Here is a 27,845-nt window from a genome sequence, read left to right as displayed (position 1 = left end):
CGATAGTCAACATGTCGGCGTGGTCGAGTGGTTTTATCACCTTTTACGTAATCACATTTTTATTTGTTCTTTATTGTTCTTTTTCTCCTCAAAACTCTTTGTAATCTTGTCTCTAATAAAATTGACAAAGCCCTTTCTCATTAACCTTAAACTAATGTTGTTATTGGTGATTTAAATGCTCCTCATGCTAAATAGCTTAGCTCTAACACCACTGATCCTGCTGGTTTAAAAGCTCAAAACCTTTGTATTTCTCTATCTCTCAATTTCTCAATTTCTTATTCAGATTGTTAAATTTAAGACTTGTTTTCCAGACAACTCTTATTACTCACCTTAATCATTTCTCGATTTGTGTCTGGTCTCTGAGCCTGTGCTCTCCTTGTTCTCTTTAGGTAGTTTTAGGTAGCATGCTCTGATCTCTTTAAAACTTTATCCAATCTTCTTTAGACTTACCTTACTATTCTGCTTCTTACTACTACTTTAAAGCTGACTGGGATCCTTGTGGTATTCTTTGTGATGATCCTTGACTGATGTCTTTCATCTCTCCATCAGTAATTGTGCCTCCTATATAAAATCCTGGTTTTTGACTGGCATAGAAGCTTTTATTCCTTTTCTACAGTTTCAATTAAAGATCCATTCACCATTCATAGTTTTCACCTTGTACAACTGCTATTTTTAATCATAATCATTTTTTTTTTATCTTTTTCACAAGAATAATTCTTTTGAGAACAAAAATTCTTTTTTTTTTTTTTTTTATAAGAAATTAATGTAAAAAATGATACCTAATGCTAAGCGCCATTAATTTCAGTTTACTAAATATTGTGTTTTATTTCAGAAATTAGGTTCTATAGACTTTTGGAAAATTTTTAACAATGTCATTAACTAAGGTAAGTCTCCTATTCCATCTCTAATACATGGATCTGATTTTATTACTAGGTATTTCAAAATTACTGAAATTTTCCTTTATCTGTAACTCAGTAAAAAAAATTCCTGTTCCAGATTATGTTAAATTATGATTAATCTTGCACATTTTTCGAAATTGTTATAAAAAGAATATTATTTTATTTAAAAAAAAAGTTCAGAAAATTGTAAAATTCAAAGCACTTTTATTACTTATAGTTTATACTACTACTATTATATAATATAAATAAGCCACAAAAATTTTATAACTCAATTTATAAAGAAATGATATAAGGATAAGTCAATTAGGTTTTATTGCATCATCCTTTTAAAAATATGCTCACAGGAAGCATAAACCATCTGCGCTCCCATTACTTAGTTGTGATCTTATTTTGTGGTGATAAAGCTAGCGACCGATAAGGCGTCTTCTGATTTGACACTTGTTAGCACAAACATGAGATGTATGTAATTTTGAACATGTCGTATGTAATTTTCAAATATCTGTAATGAAATTTTAAACTTGCAAATGTTATTTTTTTCCTTACAAAATTTACAATATCTTTTCTGTTTTTTCTAATGCTCCAACATTGCTAGTAAGATACTTCAACAAATTTAAGTCTCTAAAATTAATGAAAATTTTTCACATAATTCCAGGATTGGCATTAAAAAACCCTGCCTAATAAAGCTCAATAAAACCCGCCTAAAAAAACCCAATAAAACCTGGGCAATCTGGGTTTTATTGAGTTTTTTAAAGATATTATAATTTTATAAACTATTATAACCAACGTTTCTGAAGACATAATCATATTATAGTAGAAATAAATTTGCAAAATCCTGCAGGTAATTTTCTCTCAACTGATTTCTTGTTTCTTGGGTTAATAATAGACCACCAATCACTGCACAATATTGTTGATATAATTTGATCGCTTAACATCCTATTATAAAACGCATCAATCCTTTAACTTAAGCAAAATCAGCCAAGGTACAAAATCAGGATAATGATTGTAAAGTCATTTTCTGCCTCATCTTTTTTTTTAATCATTAAGTTTTTACCTATGAAAATTTTTTTATTTATTTTTTGTCATTTAATCCTATTTTTAATTATTTTTCCTTCAGGTCTATAAAGACTTATTTTGTAATAAAGATTTTAATTCAAAAAAATTAAATACTTGATCTAAAATAACACCAAATTTTTTGAGTTGGATTTGAAGACTGTTAACTTTCTATTGCTAGATTTTCAATGATATTGAATTAATATTGTGTATGATTTAGTTCAGCTATAATTTTTTAGCATATTTGTCTCTGCATATTCATTTACAGTTTTTTGAATTGTATCTGGAGACTTTAGAATATTAGTGTCCAGGGATGCAGAGTCCCAAAAAGGACTCCGGATTTGAAAGTCACAAAAAGATTACTTCATCCTAGTTTTTGGTATCCAGGAGCTCTAAAAATATAAATAAGTTTATGGACTACTGATAAGAAAAAAAAATTAAGATTTTTAAGCTGGCCACACATAATATTTTGTTAATTTTTTAAAGCTAATAATTTTTCACATATTAAAAAGTTAGTGTAGCACATTGTAGCAATGTAATGTTATATATTCAAGGTTCAACTCTAAGTTCGGTATTGGATGTAGCTTCAAATCCTTTTAAATGATCTTTTTTTTTTAAGGTTTTATTTACTTTTATTTACATTTAGACATTAAAATTTATTTGTTTATTTACTTATTTAAACATAAGAATTTATTTGTTTATTTGATTACTTTATTATTAAAAAGTATTATTTTATCAATTTATTTACTTATCTAAACATTAGAAAATATTTGTTTCAAATTTTTTAAATTATAAATAGATTATAAATTTAAATACTCAGTAAATGACTCAGTCTTACATTTAGCATTATATTCCTTATTATTTCTTGAAATGAATTAATAAGTGAGTTAACAAAATTTAGTAACATTTTTAAATAACCTTAATAAATTTTTTTACTAGTTTTGCAGTATTATTATTATGTATTTGTTTTATAAAGGCTGGCTAGTACTCAAAAGCAAGTTGATCAGGTAAGATTTAAAAGCTTTTATGTCCACTTTTTTATAAATGCAATTTGAAATAGTTCCCTTCTTACACACTCCACATGACCACTTCCTAATTTTTCTTGCTCACTCAATAAGATTTATAAAGAATAGAGCAAGATTATACATTGTGTGGAATTTAGAGGTATAACTTTTGTTTTGTTCATTTTACCCTTACTCTTTTCGCTTTCCATCTTTTTAGCACTGAATTCTTAGTGTTAGTTCTTCTGTATCTCCAATCAAACCATATGTATATTAACTAATACTAACACATTACATATTTAATGAGCATAAGTGCAACACTGAATATACATGTGCGTATATATATATATATGAAGACCTCAGTGGAAAAACCGGCGTTGTCACATTTAAAAAGTATTGAGAAAGTATTTGTTGATCATTAATAAATGTCTTTATTTAAAGCAAAGAGAAAAAAATTTTTGTATAAAAAATTACAAAATGTTTTGTTTTGAATAAATTTTAAATAAAATAATTATAATATAAATTTTTTTAAATTGCTTAGTTTCATTTGCTTTAAATAAAGACTTTTATTAATGATCAATAAATACTTTCTCAATACTTTTTAAATGTGACAACGCCGGTTTTTCCACTGAGGTCTTCATATATATATATATATATATATATATATTATATATATATATATATATATATATATATATATATATATATATATATATATATATATATATATATATATATATATATATATATGTGTGTGCATATGATAGAATTAGTATATCTTTAGCTTTATATTTTTCAAAAATATGTATACCTATACATGTAGAATTGGTTCATATAGATATATTTATTCATCCATATACATATAGAGCTTGTCTGTAGATTGGTCATATAAAATATATGTAATGAAATAAATTGTTAAAACTTTGTTAAAGTTAAATTAATCTTAATAAGGTTGTAGACATTATGCGACAAAATATGGATAAGGTGCTTGAGAGAGATGCCAAGTTATCAGAACTAGATAATCGCGCAGAAAATCTCCAAGCAGGAGCCTCTCAATTCGAGACAGCTGCTGGGAAGCTGAAAAGAAAGATGTGGTGGCAGAATTGCAAGGTAAATACTTCATATTTATTTTGTCATTTTTTTTTTCTTTTCTTGTTTGTTCAAAAACAGTGAGAGATCAGCCATTAGCTTTTAAAATAATGCACAACTTTTTAAATGTAAAATCTCACATTATTAATTGTTTTTAATAACAAAATATCTAATTTGCATAGACTGGATATTGAGTTAATTTGTTAATTAACTCAATAACATTTTTTTGCTTGTTATTTTATTTATTTAGCATTTGTTTTTGTTACATTTTTTACATAACTTAGTTAAATTTTAATGTTAAAATTAATTCCTAACATTCCAATTACACTGGTTTACAAAAAATTTATTGCATTAAATTTGACACCTTATCTTACATAATTTTAATACACTGAATTCAAATCTGACATCAAATCTGATTTTTAGGGGAAACTACTAATTTTTTGCAATATATGTTTTTTTATTTTGCAAATTTTTAGAAGAATTCTAAATAACAAATTTGAAACTCATTTTGAAATACTAGAATATGTTTTAAAAAATTTAGTTTGTTTACAAAATTAAAACAAAAATAAAAAACAGATTAAAATAAACGTGAACTAACTAAAATGAAATTAATAAATATAATTTATTCCTTAAGATAAAACTTGAAACACTTTATTTTTTTTAACTAATTTTTAACAACAATAAAAAAAATTATTAAACAAACTGTTTCTTTAACAAAAAATCTAATAGTTTACAATTGCGGTTAAATGCTTTTACTTACAACTTTATTTCTTCTGAATAAACGTCACGTTAACGACATCAAAAGATAATTTAAATAAAAGATAAAGGTTTTTGCGTAGCGCAAAACTGCTGAGCGCGTAGGCAAATCGCCTTTTCGCAGGCAAAATGCGAGCTGCGTAATGCTTCTTAACAAGGCCTGATATAATGTTTAACTTTAAGTTTTAAAAAAGATTGCAGATAGTATTGTTTTATTAAAACTATTTAATCAGAAAAAAACTTGAACTTGTTGCTCTTTCGTTTATAAAATTATGCTGTAGCTATGTACTGAAAACAATCACTATATGTTTTCGTTGCTTTAACAAAATGTTTCTCAAATCCAAGTTGTTATTTTTTTTCTTTCGACCAACAATGGGTTCATTCACAATATTTTGCATGCTCACTGTGAGATTGTAGCGAATGGGCCATTGTTTTTGTATCCAGTGTTGGTTTCTAACTCAACTGACCCACATACAGAGATAGCATAAAAATTTTGTAAAACCTTTCTGCTGACTAAGGAAAAGATTGAACAATTTTAGATCTACACAAATAATCAAGTTGTTATGGTATTTAATCCAGTTAAGCACCATTTTAGTGTCATAATAAGCCTCTTGCAAATAAGCAGAATGACAATTGGTGTGGAAACAAAAATGTTACCATTGTGTAAAATAATGCATTTGAGGCTTTGCTTTGACCTATCAATAAAAAGTCTCCATTTTGTTGGATTGTATACAGTTAACAAAGGTTTTATCTTTTGTAAGAAACTTTTGTAGAAACTTTGTAGTAGAAAGAAATGTAATGTTTGAAGAAGAAACTTTTACAATGAAAACTCCTTTCCTTTAATTAAGACGCTAATAATTCTGCTGCATGATAAGAAAGTAATAAATCTTGAATTAAGTCATTCAGTTCTATCTTACTAAAACACTGGGCAAATTGAATTGTTTAGTATTAGATGAGAAGTCTTCCAAATCTAATAAAAGTTCTTCTCATCTGACAAAAATAAACCTTTAAAAATTGGAACAGGAATCTCATCAGAATGTTGAGTTGGTCTAATAGCAGAAGAAGTATTGGGATAAGCTATTTTTTGCCTCTTTATTTTGCCAATTACCAGTAGTATCAACAAGACAAAAATAGCAGTTAACATGGTTTAGGGGTTCTCTCCAAGCTATGGGGACTCCAAAAGGTAAATTCCTTTGTTTTCCTTTTGTTCTATCTTGAAGACTTTCTTCACAAATATGGCACACAGTATGTAGAGCCCACTTTTTGTCTTGGTCACCAATATTAATATCGAAATACGATTTGTATGCTAGTTTTACAAAATTAGTAATATTTCATTTTTCAGGGTTCCCACTCATCCTTAAAAACCTTAAATATCCTTAAAAAAAAAATCCTCCTTAAAAGTTCTTAAATAACCTTTAAAAAAGGTAAAACTTGACTGCTCTCCTTAATTTCTCCTTATTTGTTTTTATTTTTTAATCATCTAGGAAATTTTGTTAAAGTGAAGGATTATACTTGTTAATAAAGAAGAAAATATATAGTTCTTTGATAGTTTGCAAACCTATATTTCGAATATATATTAATATTTATATATATATATATAAAGTAATATATTAATTTATAATAATTTTTCTGTTTATATTTAAAATTTATTGAAAAAAATAAGATTCTGTTTCTATTGTAACTGTTTTCTCCTTAATTCTCCTTACTTTTTCTTTCAAAAAATTTCGTTCGCGACCAAATCTCCTTAAATATTAGGAAAATATCTCCTTAAATCTCCTTAAAATCCTTACATTTAGCCTCATTTTCAATAGTAGAAACCCTGTTTTTGTCGAACAAGTGTATAGCAACCACAGATATAACAGAATGGGGACTATGTATGCGCTTATGTTGATTTAAAGAAACCATCATATATATTTAATTTGAAAAAAACAATGAAATGGTTACTTTTTTTTCATAACTATTGAATGAAAATACCTATGAAAAATAATATTTTTTAAAAATTAACACAAACGGTTAGTGCAAAAAAACTAGAGCTTGCCAACAAAAACAGAGCTTATATTTAGATTCAGTGTTTAAAATTACATAAAAATTAGTTTAACTATATCATGCAACAAAAAAAAAAGTTTTTTTTATGAAGACCATTGTTATTTGTTGAAATTATTTCTTACTTAAATTTTTCTACAACTTGTGTTCTGAACAACAGTATTGCACAGTCCTACAAAAGCTTTCCCCTAAACTAGAACTCCCAATACATTCTAAACTGGAAAGGACAATCTGTGGTTGTTATTTTTTTTAATTTCAATGATTGCTCCGACCCCTTTAATTATTATCAAATCAGTCTTTGTCATGTCAGTCAGTCTTAACAAAGTCTTTGAGAACAAATTTCTAATATTTTATTATCTATCATTTTCAAGTATATTAAGTTTCTTAAAAAAATCTAAGTAAGTTGACAACTCTCAAACAACCAGTACAGAATGTTAACATACAATACAGATTTTAATCTTATTGTTTTACTGCTGATTTGATTACTGTATTAGCAACTGTATCAGGTTCAGTTATCTATCAAATGAAATGGTCAAAGTAAGAGCAATCAATCTTAATATATTAAAAGTTCTTGATAAAAATTTTTGAAGTCTGGCATGCTGCTCTTCTTCTTAAGCTTTCTTCATCTGCATCTTTAATATTTTTAAAATTATTTAATCGTTTTTCTTCCTGATGAACAAAACTCTGTTACATTACCATTTACATCTGTGGGACTGCAAGACTCTAGCTTTGGTCCAATGTTGTTTCTCATCTTTGTTAATGATTGTCCTGATAATCTTACCTCTAAAATTTTTTAAATTTAAGATTATCAACTCTTAAAAGTTATCAATTTTTGTTCTCTTAGAATGTGCAGCCAATCTATAAATGATTTCTACTCGATGACAGCTTTGGGGGTAGTAGTGGATGTTGAATTTTATCTCAGTTGTTTATTGCTAATATTTATCGCAATATTTTTGTTATTCTTATTTAGATGAATGGCAATATATCTAATTCATTGCAAAATTAGCATCTACTCATCAAAAAACTTTAATTCATGAAAGCTTTTTTTCTTTAAACATCAATGCTTTAAAATTCTCTTCCATCTTAATGTTTTCCTAATTTCTACAATTTACACTTTTTTGTCTTCTGCCAACTGTTTTCTTGTTCTTAAACTACTTTACGTTTTGTAAATAATGACTTGAACAATAGGTACTTTTAGTGTTTTCAGAAAGCAGTGGTTTTTAAGAAACAGCTGTTTAAGAATTTTAAAAACAACTATTAACAGCTGTTTTACTATTTTTTTAATTTAAATGAAATTTTATTTTTTTAAAATAGGTATAATTTTGTTAAATACTTAAAATCCTAATATAAATTTTACTTTTTATCATAATATTTCATAAATACAAGCGTTGATAATGACTTATCAAAAGGAGTAATCTTTTTTTTTTGTATCTTACAAACTTGCACAAGAATTTTAAGTAAATCATAGTCTATATCGTCTCTGCAATTCAAAACTATCTTAAATCCGTTTTTAGCAAAATTGATTTTTGGGTTTAAAATACTCCTTAGGTGCACAAAAATCATCTCACAAAATATGGAACCAAATTGATTCAACTTTTGCGACTATGAATAAAATTCAAATATCTATGTCCAAAATAAATAAATAAAATGTGATAGTGGTGTAGTGATAGAGCCCTCGCTTCATATGCAAGAGGTTCTGAGATCGATCCTCACCATGTCCCTGGTAGTACCGCGCTCAACTTGTTTCTCCGCGCAGCGGCCTTGTTCGTCAAGGTTTGTGTTTTGAAGTTATAGAGTTAAGAGAGGGTTATAACCACAATTAAGTAGCCTCCTCGTCTGTAGTGGCCTTCTGGGCCTTGGGGAGGTGAATTTAAAAAAAAGATGTCCAAAAAAAAATAATTAAGAGACATTGTTGCTGCAAAACAAAACTATCTTTAGTCCATTTTTTGACAAAAAAAACTTTTTTGGTTTAAAATACTTAATACATATAATAAATAATTGAAAACATGTATATTTAATTGAAAAAATCAGCCAAAACAGACTTAAGATGGTCTTGTTTTGCAGCGACAATTTAATTTGTAGAATTTTTTCATATTTTATGTAGTTTTGAAATAATCTCAAGTCCACTTGCATTGTTGCTTCTCTTAAATTTTTATTTGTTGTATTATGAAAAATAATAACATATTCTATAAGTATTTTAAAAACAATTTGGTTTAATTAAGAAGATCAAACACAGTGATGAATTGAAAACATTAAATGCCTTTTTCTCAGAACAGCAAAAATGGACTTAAGTCTCGTTTTGCAGCAGCGATATATTAATATAGATTTTTGGTGTCTTTGCTAAAAGCATCCTTTCCATTGTTATTATCATCACAGGCATCAATTAATTCCTCGATATCAAATTTTATCTTATTAAGTATTGCATCCTCCAAGGTCTATGTTTATGACAAAACCATGATTAGTAGTAGACCATAATTTAGTAGAGTAGACCATGGTTAAGACAAAATTGACCAGTAGCATCTAAATTGCAAATATATTTCTTGTTAATTGGCGTTTCATCCTGTTTAGATGTAACCAAGTCTTTTTTCAACAATATTTTACATATACTTCAGGCTTGGACAGGAATGGTGTGCGATTGAGCGCTATTGCTGGCCATGCAAATGATTAATTTTTTGATAACTTGACCACGACTGTAGATGTTTTAGAAATGATTTTAGAAATATACGAAAAAAAGAAACGCAAGCTAAACTTAAACTACGAAGAAAATTTAAAAATAAATTGTGAAAAAAGAAAACAATTCCTTACAAAAAAAAAATGCATAAGCACTAAAATAAAGCTCAAAAAACTCAAACTCAAAGCAAAAATTACTTTTTATTACGTTTTTAATTGCGTTTAAAATGAATTACTTTAAAACTTATTTTCTAAATGTTTTATAAAGTTATGCCTTTACAAATTACTTTTAATGATTGTTTAATGAATGCACGTTAACAAATTTTTAATGAATGAACAAATTTTATTTAAATTATTAAAAAGTGTTATATTATTTTCAAATTGTATAAACATTAATTTTTTTCAAAAAGTTACAAAAAAAAAATTTGTTTAAAAAAATACCTAAATTTATTTAAAATAGTAATGATTAGTTAGTCAAGTTACAAAAAAAAGTTATTAACAATTCTTTATAAAAATAAAAACAGAAAAAATAAAGTAATCAAATCATTTCATTGCAACGCACAGTGGGGCAGAATAGCTTTAAAATTAGAGAACATTTTTTTTTGTTTTTTTGTTTTTTTGTTTTTGTTTGGATTTTTAAGTTAAATAATTATTTTAAGGGCACTTGTTAGACTGAGGAAAAGTTACTCCAAAGTTTTTTAAACATTTATTTACAAGTGTCTGACATTTTAAATGTATTTTTGAGTACTTTCGAGTAAAGTTTTTTAAAAAACTGGTAGGTGATAATATAAAAAAGGAAAAAAATTAAAAGGTTGCATGAATAAATAATATTAAATCGTATTCTAAATGATTCACTAAAATAAATTACAGTAATTTGAATTAAATGTAAAAAGTCACTCAAAAAAACTTACTCAAAAAGTTTTTTTTGCTTAATTTGCTCATAACAAATGTTACAAAAAAAAAAGAAAAAAAGAACGTCATTAGTTTAAGTGTTCATGATTTGGTTTCGTTACCTGGTTTCTATTGATGTAATTGACACATTCCCACTAATTCACACAAAAGTGAAGAAAAAAAAAGTTTTCCAATCTGTAATTGTCGCCAATTCCATTAAAAAAAAATTTGAAACTGTATCTAAGTGATGACATAAGCAAAAAACGCATTTAAAAAATAATAATAATAAAATAAAATATTTAAAATGCACTTTTTTTAAAGACCTATTAATGTATATTTTAAACACTTTAAAAATATTTTTTCATTACCATAAAATAGCGGCAAACCTAAAATTGAAGAAGTCCTGAAAAAAATTTGGAACTTTTAACAAACTTTACCTTTAACACTATAAAAACAAAATAGTACTAATAACTCGCTTGCACAAGTTTTTTTTTAAACAAAAGAATTGATCTAGATTATGGGTTCTACAGGGTTAAAGGTCAGTCCTTCCTTAAAAAAAGCACGTGGATCAGAAGGACCAAAGACACTTTTATGCATTACCATCAAAAAGCTCTTCATAATGCCTTTTTTTAATTTTCGTCAAATGTCCAGTTTTGAAGCATTTCTGCCCCGCTGTGCAACGGAAGATTTAATTTAACTTATTCATAACTTAAAGTAACTTAAAAAATTATCTTTCAAAATATTTTTAGAAAGACATAGAAAAATAGTTTCAAACGTTTAAATTTATCATAAAAAATATATGCCTACATAAAAAAAATTTAAAGATAACATCTGTTAGTTTACACTAAATGCGTTTATTTTAAACGATCACTATAATTAATTTTTTATTTTGTTTAAAACCTTCGCGTAAAATAAAAGCTTTAGAAAAGATCAACAATTAAAAGTTATTTATAACGTAACAATTTTTTTCATAGCATTTAAATTGTTAAAACATCAAAGCTACCATGGTCAAATTGTAAAGAAACCACTATGGTCAGATTATAAAGAAAAAAATTATAGTCAGTTAAAGCGTGCGATTGCACTGCATTCCTGTTCAAGCCTGATACTTAGATAATGCTTGACTATTTCAACCATATCAAGTGAATTGCACGAAAATAAAAGTTCTAATTAATCCTGTTCTATATGTGATATTGTCAGTTTTATTGTGAGTATTAATAAACCCAAAATATCTTATAATAAATAAAGTTTTATTATACTGCTTCCAGTAGCAGGGAGTTTAAATCCATATCATTATTATTTTATTTTTTACTATATTTATAACTTAAGAAACTCTTAAGAAACCTAGTACTAGATAGATAAAATAAAACCCTTAAAATCAAAAACTTTCTAGTGCTACCCCTTGTACTTGGTTTGTTGTTTAAAAAAATCGTGCTACTAAAGTTATTCAATTACTTATTAACTTAAAATTATTTTTATTAAAATTATTATTGAAATTAAATTATAATTGAAAAGTGAAAGAAATTACTATTATAAATATTTTAGTAAACATGTTATTGTTAAGAAACTTAAAAAAACTTTTATTTTCACTTTTATTTGAAATTTTTTTGATTTTCATCAAAAAATCTTAGTTTGAATGAAACTTAATACAGCCAAAATGCATTGCAATATGAAATTAAAATTTAATTGTTATGAAGACCACATGAAAAAAGTTTTTAATTTTAGTTTAAAAATCAAAAAATCAAAATAAAAACAGACTTTTGAAAAACAGAAGTTGGCTATTTCTGATTTTTTTTCACAAAATAACTTTTTTACTATTACTGTTAAACAGTATTTAAAAACTTTAGTTGCAATCTTGCTGGAAGTAATTTTTTTTTCTTCAAATTTTGGACACGTGATCTCTAGGAAAAAGACTAGACATAAAGTTGCCATCCTTGATCTGCCATCTTGAGGTTACTTATTTAGTTTTAAATACATTGTTAAGTCCGCTAAGTCTTTTAAACAGTTGTATATTAAATAGTAATACATATTAAACTATATTGTTATTACTTCTTTAGATTTTTTTTAAATTTATTTAATTAGATGTCAAATGTTACATTTTCTATTTTAATTAGTTCTGTCTTGTATACTATAGTATACAAATCAACTGAATGAACTAAGAATTCTGCAAGCTGTTTAAAAGTCATAAACTCTGACCACTTTAATAATCAATATCATTAATCACATGAACAAATATTCACATGTTTTGTACGTGTATTAATGTTGTTTGAAAGTTTATTTTCTAGTTTTATTGCGTTACCAATCGAACATCTTAGTTGGTCAATTGTGAAATTCAACATTTTGAATTTTTCAGAATTAAATTTCAGGCACTATCGTCAGTCCTAGGTACAAAATTTCATTATTCAGTTGTTTCATTTTGAGCAACTCCAAAATATCTTAGGCGTAGGGCTGTTGTAATCTTTGCACTTTTCAAGAAGCTCAAGTTTTTCCATGTTTTTTTATCTTCATTTTTTGACATTTAATCACCGCTAGTTGGCAAGCCTGTTTCACTGTAGCTAAGAAATCAGCTTCTAGCTTCTTGATTTGTCTTACTTCGCAGGAATTCCTTGCTCATTTCCAACATATCTTCTTTTTGCTTCCTTTTGATTCTAAAAAATCTGGATTCAGCAAGTAAGCATTGGATGTCACAACATTCTTTCTAGAAATGGTCTGTTTTGATGTAGCTCCACCACATATTTTTATATGATTGTCCAGCTTTGCGAACTCTGACCCACATTTTTGGAGTTTTGCCATTTGTTCTCTCACTTTCAAAATCAGAGTCTTTCTGTATGTCTCGATAGATGACTGGAGAAAAAAAGTCAATCTCTTTTTAACTGTCGAATCAATATGTCTATAATTTCTGCCAAGATATTGATAGAAGCAAGAAGTCGACATTGCTTCTTGCTTCTATCAGTTGTGATCATTTTTATTTAAAAAACTCCTGCACACCGCTCCAGCTTGAATCATATTTAGTACTTCTCAGTTTGTTGATTCTTCTCTTGTCAATTCAAAGTAATTCCAATGCAGTAAAAATAACCATCTTGCCTACTTTAGAATACACTTCTGAACAGAGAATGAACCAGTTGTTCTGTATATAAACTGATATGAGTTGTACAAGTTTGTTCAAGCTTTTGTCCACAGTCGCTTCAAAAAAGTCTTGGGTTGATTGTCTCCTGGTTACAAACTCTTTCAATATTTCAGCAATTCGCCCAATAGGATTAGAAACAAAACCTCTGAATCCTCTAAATCTGCAATGTTCAATATTTTTAAGATTCATCCAGCCTTTGTATTCTGTATATTAGAATATGATGTGATTTGCTAGACTCTTTTTTTTTAAACATTTTGTGGCCGGCAGCTTTGGTAGTTTATCAAAGCCAACAGTAGCAACATCATTTGCGATAAGTGAGAAGATAATTTGCTTCCATCTAGAGATTGAAGTAAGATGTGTCTTCCAAATATCTATCTATAGTCCTTGCAGAGGGGAAAACGTAGATGAGATCTCTAGTAGAGTGATATCTTTTCAGGTTGTCAGTGATTGCGCTCTTTTCCAGTTCATTTAAGTCTGACTCTGAATCACTCAAATCTTCATCTAGCCAGTTTGAATTGATTGTCCATTTCTGACCAAAGATGATGTTATCATTTTTACAATGATACCAACTGCATCACCATGACTGATTTTGTGGTCGCATAAGCACTGGATTGTGCATTTTATTATAAGTTCCAAACGTTTTTGACTAGTTCTTATCTGATTCCTTGGGAACATATCTCCTGGACTAGTAGGATTGTTTCTCAATCTTGCAGACCGTGTTTCTGGCATGATTGGAAGTCTTGATCTTGGTCTTCCGAGTTGGTTCCGTGTTTAGGGCATCCATTTAATTCAGAATTCTGCATGCTTTTTCCTGTTTAATGGTTTCCTCCATAGCCTTCCACTTTTTCTCATTTGACTGATGTCTTTCCTCTTTACCTGCTCTCTCTCTCTTTACCTGTTTTTTCCATTTCCGTGAAACTGTCGATGTACGAATTGCCAAGTAAGAACCATGGCAATTATCATAATTTCCATGGCAATTATCATAATGCCTCATCTTTATCTATCATTTTAATGCAGAACAACTCTTCCAATTTCCATTGGTATGCCACATCATTTAATCTGATGTCATAGGCTCTGCTTGTCATACACTTGTGAAATCTTGAGCTTTCTCTATACATTGACTCGCTTTTTTTGTAACTTGAATTTTTGTTTTTTAACCAGTCATGAAAGTTTGGTATTCTTCTCTTATCTTTTTGGCTATGTTTTGTTGATACAGTGGATAGATGCTCTTCGATATCCAGTTGTCAGATAGTTCCTGTGCCACTATTTTGCTTGCATCATTGTATGTGAAAACTTTAGAACTAAGTCTCACTAAACACAGGTGTATCATCTGTCCTATTAAATGTGCACCAGTTTGCAACTTGGATTTACCAATAAACATTGGTTCTACTCAGTATACTACCCCTGCGATTTCGCTAGTTACAGCATCTCTTCTAGTTTGACTGAACTATCTGTGTTCTTTGCATGGTGGATTGGTGTGCGTCAAGACCTCAAATGTAAAATCTGCGTCAAAACAATGACCTTTTTAGGAAAATGAAGATGCTGCTAATCACGTAGGCACTTCATTTGGTCATGTAGATAGGTTATTTATACCAGACTGAATGTGCTGCTGGTCACATAGGCGCCTTTGTAGTCAAGTACAAGCACACAAAACTGCATGTCTACCTTTGCAACCATTTACTAAGTTTTAAACATTTTCTATTTATTTCTGCGATACTTATGGACAGGAAACACATGTTCCTGATCTTAAATGCTATTTAACACAAAAGTTTCTGTAATTTTGGATCCAGCACACAAGAAAACATATAGAATGATATATTACACACATATATTTGCGGAAAAATATTTTTTCAATTTTTGGCAGCCATTTTGAAAAAAAAAAGCAAATTTCTATCCAAAACTGCTGTCACAGGCCAATAATACTTCCAGATTTGAATTCAGCTTCACATTTTGCCTTAGAAATAGCTTGTTATAGAAAAACTTTCAGATTTGCCCCACCCTAATGTTAATGGTTATTGTAAGGCTGCTAAATTACCCTTTGTACTAGATGAATGGAATCAAAATTAGTTCTATTGCTGATGTATTATTATATTCTTATTGATGATGCCAAATAATAGATATAAAGCTCTAAGACGATATCTTGATATAGTTAACAATTCCATAAAAGATGAAGCAAAAAATAAGGGTGATAAACTTTTAAAAATCAGACTAGTATTAGAAATGGTACAAGATAACTGTTACAAAATTAAGCCAGAACCATACATTCTATTGATGAGCAAATAATGTCTGCTAAAACGAAACTTAGTTGTATTGGCTAATATAATCCGAAAAAGCCTCACAAATTGGGTTTTTAAATGTTTGTTCAATTTGGGTCAAGTGGAATAATTTATGAATATTTTTTTATATAGTGGGGCTAAAAGCAGCAGGAGAGAAGATTGTTCAGCAGAGAATGTTGTTTTAAGATTGGCTGAGCAAATACTCAAAAATTTAAACTAAAAATTGTTTTTATCAATTGGTTTTTTAACTCTTTCTTTATGCTTAAAACTAAAACAGCAAGGCATATTGACGACTGCAACTATTTGTTCAAATCAAATAGCAAAATGCCTACTACTTTTTGAGAAAAATTTTAAAAAACATGGTTTAAGATCCTTTCCATATAAAGTAGATGTGAACTCGGTTCTTTCGTTTTTTAGATGGTTTGATAACAAATGTATTCTTATCACCTCAACGTGTTGTTTAGCTAATATATCTGGTAATCTGAAATGATGGAACCAAAAGAATAAGAAATACATTCAAGTACCTTGCCCAGAAATTGTAAAAGCATAAAATTCTGGAATGGGTGGTTTTGATTTGGCTGACATGCTTATTAGCTTATATTTAATACCCATGAAAACAAAAAGATAGTACTTCCACGTACTTGTTGATTGCATGGATATATGTAAGATAAATGCTTGGTTGCTGTATAAAAGACAAGCTAACCAGTTAAATATTCCTAAGGGTAACTAACTCAATCTTCTTCAATTTAGCAGCCAAATTGCTAATGTTTTAATAATGAAAAGTAAACCAGTTGACAGACCCATAGGCTGACCAATGAAGCAAAAATTAACTAATTCTGATTTAACTAATGGAAGAAATTGTAATTATCAGTTTCATAAAAATTAGGACCTTCATTGGGCCATGAGTTAAAAATTGACATTTGTACTTTTCATGTTTCAGGAAAAAATCATATAATCATGGTTTTTTATTTTTATGGGCTGTTAATTCTTGTTTAATAAAGATTTATTTTTTTTTAATTTTTCTTTAATTTCTACTCTAACCGGTGAAAATTGCTATATGTCAACAAAATAGATCTCAGAAATGGCTGACCTCAGCCATTTCTGAGATTTATTTTGTGATTTGATATTCTGAGATTTATTCTATACACCAAGTGTTTCTATTGAAGGAAAGATGAAATTTCTTCTGTTAATTATTCAAGTACCGACCTGTAAAGGGTTATATTTATTTTATTTTACATAAATTTATTAAATATTTTTAGATTAATAATTAAATAACTTAAACGCTGTGTAATTTTTATCCAAGTGATTATTTGAAAAGTTAACTTAAAAGTAATCTTGATTTAGATGTGGATCATACTTATTGTTGTACTTCTTGTCATTATTGCAATTATTGTCAGTAAGTTTTTTTGAGTTATAATTCTGCATACGTTACAACTTCAATTGTGCATTTAATTTTTTTTTCTCTTTAATAGACAAACTTATCTTTTATAATAATATTGTTTTCTCACAGGTTTTAGGTTTGTTAAGCTTCAAATAAATTTTACATAAATTTTTAGACAAATTAAAATTTGATGTATATTGTTTATTTAAAGTTTACTTTTTTTTTTTAATTTATTCTTTGTTACTGCAATAAAAACCCTTTTTTTCCTTTTAGTTATTGTCGTTACTGAGAAAAAAAACTAAAAACTTTTCATTGAACAGTTTGAGTCCGACTTTCACGCTCATATCAAGATCTTACGTGTTTTTTATGACGTAGTAATGTAGTAAAGTTTCATCGATTTATTTATTTTTATATACAGTTTCGTGATTTCTTTATTGTAGAGCTTCTATAACCTAGTTAAAATTTCGATAATTTGAAATCATGTTTAAAAGAAAAATTGAAAACTAATAATCAATGGTGATGGTTCTCCTATTTTTCAAAGATTTTCTTTTTTTCAGGATAAAATATAACAAGTGAAAACAAAGTGTTAAGCGTAACTTATGATTTCATTTAAGATACTTCGGTAGTTTTATGTATAAATTTCTTTGTTTTTTTATATTTTGTTAAGATTAAAAAATCATATTAAATGTTTTTGAATCATGTTATGGCTTCAATATTCATATTGTTGGTGATTTGGAATTAACATTTTCGGTAATATAGCAGGCTTTATCAAAAGAAGTCGAATGAAATTGTTAATAAAGATATTGGAACAAGTTCAGCCAACACTTTTTTTTATATGTTTTTTTGTATGACAAATTTTGAAAATATTTTGGTTTTGGTAATTTATTAAACATTTATGCTAAGTTAATGTTACACTTTTTTGTTTAACAAAATATCCTCAAATAATTTTTATTTTGTTCTTAGTTTTTGTAGAAAATACCGTTTACTCATCCACCACTCCTACAAATCCCTTATGAGAAAACAATAGTTTATTGTAAGACGACTGAATAAGTGCGAACTGGCATAAGTGAGAATGGCGTAATGCGAACTGGCGTAAGTGCAAACTTGTATAAGTGCGACGCAGTTTCAAAAACTGCCACAGGTGCGAACTGACATGTTCGCCATAAGAATTAGCAAACATTGGCATAAGTGCAAACTGTCATAAGTGCGAATCAGTTACAAAAATTAGAATAAGTGCGCTGAATAAATTTATAAGAATTGGCATAAGTGCGCCGAATGATTTTACAAACATTGGCATAAGTGCGCCGAATAAATTTATAAACATTGGAATAAGTGTGAAAAAGTTACAAAAACCACATAAGTGCGATGAGGCATAAATGCGCCGAATCAATTTGCAAACATTAGCATATGTGCGAAATGCCAATTTGCACTTACACTAATGTTTGCAATTTTATTCGGTGCACTTGTGGCAGTCAACAAAAATCTGATAAACTTTATATGATTCTTTTATTATTATTTTTTTATTTCGTCATTAAAACATAAGCTTTTACAATGTTTTTACAATATTAAAGTTTCGACCGGAGCTTGCAGAAGACATGATCTTTTCATCCAGCCCCGTTAATGTAATTAAAAAAATCAGCCGATAAAAAGGAAAAAAGAAACTAAAGCGAAAACTAATTTAACAATCAATTTTCAGAAAAAAATTATTTCTTCTTATTTTTTTAATTCTCTATTTTATTTATATTATACACGCACATACACACAAATATATGTCCGTTCATATTTACATACAAAACCAAATAAAACTGTTTTATATTCCATCTACAAATTGCGTAAGATATAATAAATATTGCATTTTACAAATTGCGTTATTATTGTAAAATAGAATAATATCATACATGTTTTAAGTAATATATAATATAATTAAGATGTTGCGTCAATTTATAAGACAATAAATAATTAAGATTATCAAAAGTTTTTAATAAAAGGATAGTAATTGCTTTGCATCAAAATCAAATTAGTTTTGCTTTGTTGCAAGTTTAAAACGTTGAGTTGAAGTTAAAGTTTTTATATTACTTGTTAAAAGCTAGTTCCTTAACCGCGGCCCTCGGCAAGACATCGAAAAATCAGCTTGTTTTGATAATGCTTTTGGTATAATAAAGTTATTTATTGAGTATTTAGGTTCGTATTTGTGGTTAAATGAAAAAAACTAAGTTTGGAAAATGCTTGTTAGTATACCATTTTTTAACTTTAACATAAAAATAAGTATATTAAAAATGTTTATTTCATAGACATCACGCACTCCAATTTCTTTTAATAGAGGTCTGGCACTAGCGTATTTATTTGAATTTAATATCAAGCGACTTGCTAGTTTTTGTATTTTGTAGATCGTATTTAACTTTGAAGGATAAGTACTTGCCCAGATAATGTTGCAGTTGCTGATGTAGCTATGAATAAATGCAAAATAAATATTTTTTAAACAATTTGTGTTCAGAAGATGTTTTGTTTTATACATAACACTATGTCGTAATTTTATACAATTGGGTGGCCAAAAATAGTTTTGAAGAAAGAAATAACTTTCATTTAATTTTTTTAATTTAGTTCAAGCACCTGGACGGCGCTGCGTTTTGATCCAATTTTAAGAGTTTTTTATAAAAGTACAAACTTCGATTTTTTTTTTTTTTTTTTACAGTTAAACTTAATGAAGGAAAAATTTAGGACTGTTTTTTAGGGGACAACTCCGAACAACCAGCCGCCCACTGATTATATTATCTATTATTAATTATATTATTTCGTTGGAGCAGATGACTTGTAAAGATAACCCATTACCCTCACAGACCTAATTAGTAAACTGTGTAGTAGGCCATAAATACCGAAGAGGACACTAGTACTTCTACAAAAGGTTACAAACTTGTTTTAATTTTAAAAAGAGAATATTAAAAAAACTTTCTTCGAAGTAATAATTTTTCACAACTTTTACTTTTAATATTGCTATATTTATTTCACACGTCAATGTTTTTATCTTCCAAATAATCTTCATTAGTAGCTTCTAAATCGTTCATTATTTCATCTTTTAAATTAATAATTTTTGTTGGTTCCGATAATTCTAAGTCTGAGGATTCTAGTTCTGTCGGATTCCTTTCTTTATCCCTTATGTCCACTTCTAAAATTAAAAAACTCTTTACTTTTTCTGGAAGTTTGAGCACAACTTTCTTCGCCCGTCTAGATTCCAAGGAGATAGAACTAATAAGACGATCGGATGATTTCATTGCACGGTTAAATATGTTTTTAAAATTTGCTTGTCTTGAACATTTACGAGCATGTAGTTCACGATATCGTCTATAATATTTATTTCGGCATATAGATGCTTTCTCGGCTAAAACTCCCAAGGGAACTGGAGAGTTTATCATTATTTCTGCTCCATGTGCAAGAACTTTGTGAACTGTTGACGGCATTTTATACCAATCATACAGATCTAAATATCGATGGTATACTGTTTTACAGTATAGCTCAATTAACTTTGGATTTAATGTTTGCTGACAATTTATTGGAGTTAAGATATTTTTGAACATTTTAATAAATCTTATCAATCCCTTATATTTTGCTTAGTTCTTTTGGGTCAGAGAACGCTTTTCTGCAAACATTTCTGGTGGTAGATGTTCCTGCACCACTTACTGCGGGGAAATCAACTCGGAGATGCTTCCTTTTGAACATTAATTGCTGTATAAATTTCTTTTTGTTATCGTATACTGTCATGAATTCTTTGATTACTCTCCATTTTTTGAATTCGAGTTGGTATGAAATATGTAAAAGACACTTTAGAAATCTTATCCAAGCATGTAACGAAGATACTCCATAGATAAGTGTACCTTTTTTTGCTGTATATCCACTTAGAAAGTTCTTCAAACAAGTCATTGCAGTTGGTGTAGCTCCGCAAATACAACAGCACTGCGTTGACGATGTGTTTGTTATAATTGCTAAAACTTTTCCATTAATCCTGCACAAAATAAAATTGAAATCAATAATAGCAAACTTTCCATTAACCTGTTCAATATACACTGAATGCAAATCCAAAATTTCATTTTCTATTTGACGTTTTTTTCCTAAAACGACTACGGCAGTTTCTTTGATAAAAAGAAGTTCAATTGGCCTACAAAATCTTACACTAAGAGGCATTAAATTGGCCCACAAAATGTCACTTTTTGAATTTGACACACTGAGCCTCAAAGGTGTTGTTACAACTGCAAACATGCTTGAATCTCGACTGTCAACAGAATCGGAAAGCGCTTGGTTGTACAAAACTTGCCCAGTAGATCCATCCATACCCCAACATTTTAAAAGTAACATATTTGCACTTAGTTTGTTATTGATATTTAAATAATCCATTGTTTCTTTTTGACCCATTTTTACAACTCTTTCAGCGGTATGATTTATAAGTGCTTGTAAATCTACTTCCAAGTGATTATCCTGTGAACTATACAACTTAAGTGCTGTTTCAACTGTTGAGTTAGATGGATATCTTATTTCAGATGCCTGTTGGATTTGTTTATAGCCAGTTATGCTAAGATCTACGTCAATTATTATCGCAGCGGCTTCTTCAGCAGTCATTTTATCGTTGTCATTTGTCAACTGAACAAACATATGATGTAAATCTTTATTTTTGATGACATGTGCTAACACATTGAATAAAGAATAATCCTTTTGATTATATACTTTTCAACGGGCTATAAGTAATGATTTTTCAATTGAATCAAAATTTGAATTTGTATGAGAAATAGAAATAGACTTTTTGTCATTGTAATTGGCACAAAACATAAAAGCCCAATCAAAAAAAGATTTTGATGATATGAGTAAGAGAAGTAAACGTCAGATAATTGCAAGAGAGCAAAACAAAACATAAAAGCCCAATCAAAAAAAGATTTTGATGATATGAGTAAGAGAAGTAAACGTCAGATAATTGCAAGAGAGCAGAACAAAACATAAAAGCCCAATCAAAAAAAGATTTTAATGATATGAGTAAGAGAAGTAAACGTCAGATTATTGCAAGAGAGCAATTATCTGACGTTTATCATATCATCAAAATCTTTTTTTGATTGGGCTTTTATGTTTTGTGCCAATTACAATGACAAAAAGTCTATTTCAAACTTTTAATTTAACCATTTTTCGTGTTTCTTTTCAAAAAAAGTTAAGTTTCTTGATGAATCTCTCCAAAATCTTTGGTAATTAGATTCAACTCCATTTAACTTTTGTACCAAGTTTTCTTTTTTACCATCACTCTTACAAACTCTAGAAGTTATAAAAAGTGAAGCGTTGTTTATATTTTTCTTTTTTTATTGAATATTTGAAACAGCTAATAATATCTTTAGTTGTTAAATCCATTGCTTTTAATTTAAGTAGAATATATAACTTTTTATTCTTTCAACTTCTTAATTTTTTATTTATTTATGCTAACTTCAAGCATGGAATGTTAATTTTAAGCATAGAATAATAACACATATGCAAATAATTACCTAATTAAATGTCAATTATCAATAATAAACTCATTTTCAATTGATTATTGAATACAAAGTCTTATGTAGACTTTTGATCAAATATCACTTGGGAAAACAAAAAATTGAAAATTGGCTATAATCTAGGTAGGGCCAACTTCAAATAGAAATTTCTTGCATAGTCGCAAAAAGTCGCAACTAATTTTTTAATTTCTTAAAAAAAGACTCAATTCCACGTTATTTAATAACAGTTTGGTTGATACCTTTTGATACCATAATTTTTGCGAGTTCACGGAAGTTGGATTTGAACTTTTTTTTCGGTTTTAAACATCATGAAAATTGAAAAAGAAAAAAGTTTTTTTTTTTTCTTGAGCATCTTAAGACGAACATAATTTGATACTCTTTAATATATAAATCAATTAGCAGAAAGAAAAAAATTGTTCACAAAACACTGCATGACAAACTAAAACATTTAACTTTTTTTGAAAACTTTGATATGATTACTCTAGCTAATATGTTCATTTAGAATTACGCCTAAAAAATCGATCGAGTATTCTCGTTTAAGTTTAGTTTTATCAATTAGTAAACTAGGTAGTTTTATGGGGAGGGTTTCAAATTTTGATAATTTTTTAAAAAGAGTATATATACTTTTTTCGACATTTAGACATAGTTTGTTAGCCTTAAACCATTCGTTCAGTTTCTCAAGTTCTTGATTAACAGTGTTAAATAATAGGCTAATGTTTGTGAGGCTAAAGAATACTTGCGTATTATCAGCAAAAAGGACAAACTTAAGTATGTTAGAAGATAACTAGATATCGTTAATGTAAACGGGGAATATCAATGGACCAAGAATTGATCCTTGTGGGACCCCACAAGTAATGTTGTCAAGTCGTGTTATAGTGTTGTTATATGATAAAGCTTGTTTCCGATTAGTAAGGTAAGAGCGAAACTATTTTAAATTGTTATTTCTTATTCCATAATTATACAGTTTATAAAAAAGAGTCTCGTGGTCAACTGTGTCAATCGCTTTTGAAAGATCGAGAAAAACCCCAAGAGTGTATTTATTGTTGTCAAACCCATTTGAAATTTTAGTTGTTAAGTTTGGTTAAAGCGTGTTCTGTTGAATGGTGTTTTCGAAAACCATATTGGTTATTATTTAGCAGGTGATGGTTTGCCAGCTGATTTTATTTTCAGGTGATACATAATGCAATATACTTACATCCTAAGAAACATGATGACTTGAAAGCAGTTGATGCAGTTGACCGATTATCAAAAGAAGTATTTTTAGGCTTAGACTCATTGGTTCAAAATGTCTTTAAGAAAACATTTTCAAAGTTTGACTTCTGCGATATTGTCAAGAAAGAGTTTCAAGAATTTCAAAATGATAAAGTAACAGATTTTTCAAAGAAAGAAGAATTTTCTCTTAAAGTTTCTATAACACGTCCTTCATATTGGGCAACTATAGCCAGTATGGAATATCGGTTACAAACACTGATGTCAATGTAGATATTAAAGAATATTGGAAAAAGGTAAAGTAACTTTTATTTTATAGGATTTTTCTAATGTATAAAATATTTTATTTTGTGCTTTTCAGTGAAAATAGATAATACACTTGATTAAACCAGCCCACTATTCTTCATTTCATAACTAATTGATATAGTTATTTTACTTGATTCGCTGTTTAGAAGACGAAAATGGCAGTGCAAAGTACATTCATCTTGCCAATTTGGCATTAACAGTTTTACTTCTGCCACATGGAAATGCAGATTCAGAAAGAGGATTTTCTATCAACAAAAGGTTACTCGAGGTAAATTTACCAGTATTAGTTGTTTTGTGTTGTCCAGATGATAAAAAAAGAATTCGTTAAAATGCTACCATTAGTTATCATAGTTTTTATTATTTATTTCTGTTTGGAAACATGGCAACAACATCTGTGAAGTTACCCTCGAGTCAATTCGAATCATTAAAGACTTTATTATTCAAAGTAGTGGTTCAGAAGCTATTAAGGTAACTCCAGCAATGGTTGATGGATGCAAAAGTTCTCGTTCAGCCTATTAAAAATACTTGGTTGAGAAAAGGAAAAATGAAGTAGAGCTTCAAGAAAAAAAGACGAGGACGTTATTTTTTGAGTGATTTAAAAAAAAAAAAAGTTTAATTTAAACTTTTCAGATAAATAAATAAAATTGCTTCATCGATTTAAATTTTATTTCCATAACACTTAGGCAATACGCAACGATAGAAAATTAAAGCTTGAAGATATTGAGCACTCCATATCACAGCTAAAAATACAAATAGATTCTGCCAAAAAAATGTTGGACGAGGGAAACAAACTATTAAAAGTTTGTGTTGCAAAAATGTCAAGGGTTGTCTTCCTAGAAGGCCAGCTTAAAGTAGAGTTGGGACAAAAACTTAAAAGAAAACTAAGTACTAAGTTGGATATGGAAATAGGAAAGAAAAGAAAACTAGAATTAAAATAATAAAAGGTTTCGCAATTGAAAAATTTTTAAAAATATGAAAAAATATTATTGTTTTCAATTCTTTCCTTAAAAAAGTTTGAAACAAAAGTCTAAAATATAAAAATACAAGTATAAATTATAAAATAAATAAAACATAAGATAATTATTAAATATAAAAATAAGATTCTTAAATGATAGTTAACTAAAAGTTATAAATAAGTATTAAGATAAGTTAACCCCAAATATTATAAGTATAAAGTAAACTCCAAGTTAAATAGAGCATATACGCATCTCGCGCTGCGTTTATGCTCTATTAAATTAAATTTATTTTTTGTTTTTTAAGAAATTCGATATCGTCAATCATACACAAAGCATCATATTTGTTGCAGGCCTAGTTTATACCACACATATATATATATATATATATATATATATATATATATATATATATATATATATATATATATATATATATATATATATATATATATATATATATATATATATATATATACAGTTTTTACTGTTTATAAAACGTCTTTACTTGTTCATTTATCATTTTTTTAAATAATATATTTTAAATTGCATCACAAAATAGCCTGTTTTTTTAAGAAAAATCCTGTTTTTTAAGCCTCAACAGTCCTGTTTTTTTTTTAAAAATGTCCTGTTTTTTTTACCAATGACCCTGTAGGAACCCTGTTATTTTACCATTCTCGAACAAAATATAAAAGTTAACTCAAATAACAGTTGTGTAATAAGTCAAAATTTATCAGTATTAGGGTTCAGGAAAGCTGCAGCCTCGTCTCTTTCTCTTCCGTTCCGCACACTTTTAAAATATATAAATTGTTCCCTTTTTTTAAAAAAACAACGTATGTAAAAGAAAAGCTACGTGTACCTAAAGATTTAAAATGATAGAACAAAATAAGGATGCAGAGCAATGTAAACTAAATACTAAGTTTTTAAACTAAGTTATTGAATACTATAGTTTTTATATTAAGCATTCTTTATAGGTTGCTTTGTATAAGTGTCGTTATCATGAGCGTATGTATTGTATGTTAAATAAATTCACTAATGCGCTTCTGAAGTATGTAAATATTAAACTCGCTAACTCAATTTTTTTCGATAAATTTTCAGCCGAAAAAATTTTCGATAAATAAGTCAGTCAAATTTTTTTGATAAAGACTTTGAGCTCTAACTCGCAGATGTTTATATTGTAATTTGATATTAAAAAAGAAAAATACAATAATGAAAATAATAATGATAATATTTTCTTATGCATCAAGTTTATGCAATATACGAAGAAATATCATTTGTATATAACTGTATATACATATACATAAAAATTTCCAAAAAAGGTTATGTACTTCTAAGAAAAAAGCTTTTATAACTTGACTTGGACATTTTCTCCATTCTCCCAACTACCGGTTTTTGATCCATTTAAAATAAACGTGACATCTATTTAAAACAACCATGACATTCATTTGAAACAACCATGATATTCATTTAAAACAACCATGACATTCATTTGAAACAACCATGATATTCATTTAAAACATCGTAACTAATCAAAACAATCGTGGTTTTCAATTAAAAAATCGTGGTTTTCAATTAAAACATTTAACGCATGCGCAACTCAACGGACTTATCTTTTGAACGCTAAAAATATCTTAATGAAAATTGAAATCTGTTTAAAAATTTTGATCTAATTTGTAGCAGCAATTTTATAATAAAAATTTGCTTTGATGTAAAAAAAAGTCAACAAGGGAAGTAGCTAAATATTTTAAAATATATTTAGAGCAAAGCTAAACCCTGACTAATTTCAACAAATTATAATATTCAAAACCAAATAGTTGATAATAAAGCATATGATTGTTATTTATTGCATTTTTTTTCTTTAAATAAGTTTCTTAAAATCAGTTTGTTTCAAAATGGGGCGAATTGGAGAAATTTTATTTGGTTTCTTATAAATTGATACAAACTTTAAAAAATTGAATAAAGTAGAAATTTTAAAGTTTTAGTTTTATAACTTTTTTTAAAAATAATATTAGGGACCTGTTTAATGTTAGACTATTTTTTTTATTCAAAATATTTTTAAATCCAGTGTTATTTATTATTTAGAACACATTAATGAAGTGCCAGCAAACCCTAACATAAACCTAACTCTGATAAAGAACTTTATTTTAAAAAACCAGCTAATAGAGATACGGTTTTGCCGTAAAATAGAATTTTACGGCAAAACCGTAAAATTCTATTTAAATTTTTAAGTATACAAAAAAGATTATGATATAAAATAAATAATTATTGTTCAAGTCATAGTTATTCAATTGTGATAATGAACATATTGACGTGGCTTTCTTCTGTGGCAGAACAGAGTTTGTCAATAGTATCTTGTCAATAACTTCTATATAGTCTATATAGTCTAATAAAGTCTAGTAACTTTTCACACTTCCTGCATTCGTCCATAAAAATTTCCGGCAAAGATCCAGATAAGTTGATTACCAGCAATATTCAAACCTAGATAATTCAAATATCAAGATTGTTAAATAAAACAATTTTTCCTCTTTTTGATTTAACAAAGTGTCCAGTCTTACTTCTACAGTTAAATTTAAAAGCAATTTTAATAACCCTCCTGAATGATAAAATAATCTATATTTTATTATTCAGGTGGGTTGTCATCCCCTATAACCAGGGCCGCCACGAGGAATAGGGCAAAGGGGGCG

The 27,845-nt window shown here is 27.9% G+C and overlaps 1 protein-coding gene across 5 annotated transcripts in view; it reads left to right on the top strand.

Annotated features, from left to right (window-relative positions):
• Nucleotides 1-18,125, top strand: part of LOC100203079 (vesicle-associated membrane protein 3) — a 25,916-nt gene extending 7,791 nt beyond the window's left edge. For all 5 annotated transcript variants that reach the window (XM_065800068.1, XM_065800069.1, XM_065800067.1 and 2 more), the window contains exons 3-6: nt 2,926-2,956; nt 3,902-4,060; nt 17,144-17,195; nt 17,454-18,125. In XM_065800068.1, coding sequence (XP_065656140.1) covers nt 2,926-2,956; nt 3,902-4,060; nt 17,144-17,195; nt 17,454-17,482 — 271 coding nt within the window. In that variant the 3' untranslated portion in view covers nt 17,483-18,125. The remainder of the gene's footprint in view (nt 1-2,925; nt 2,957-3,901; nt 4,061-17,143; nt 17,196-17,453) is intronic.
• Nucleotides 18,126-27,845: the final 9,720 nt, after the last annotated feature.

Source organism: Hydra vulgaris, chromosome 06 (assembly GCF_038396675.1).
Source record: "Hydra vulgaris chromosome 06, alternate assembly HydraT2T_AEP".
Lineage (NCBI taxonomy): Eukaryota > Metazoa > Cnidaria > Hydrozoa > Anthoathecata > Hydridae > Hydra > Hydra vulgaris.
The sequence above is the reverse complement of the archived record's forward strand: the minus strand, read 5'-3'. Positions and strand labels throughout refer to the sequence as shown.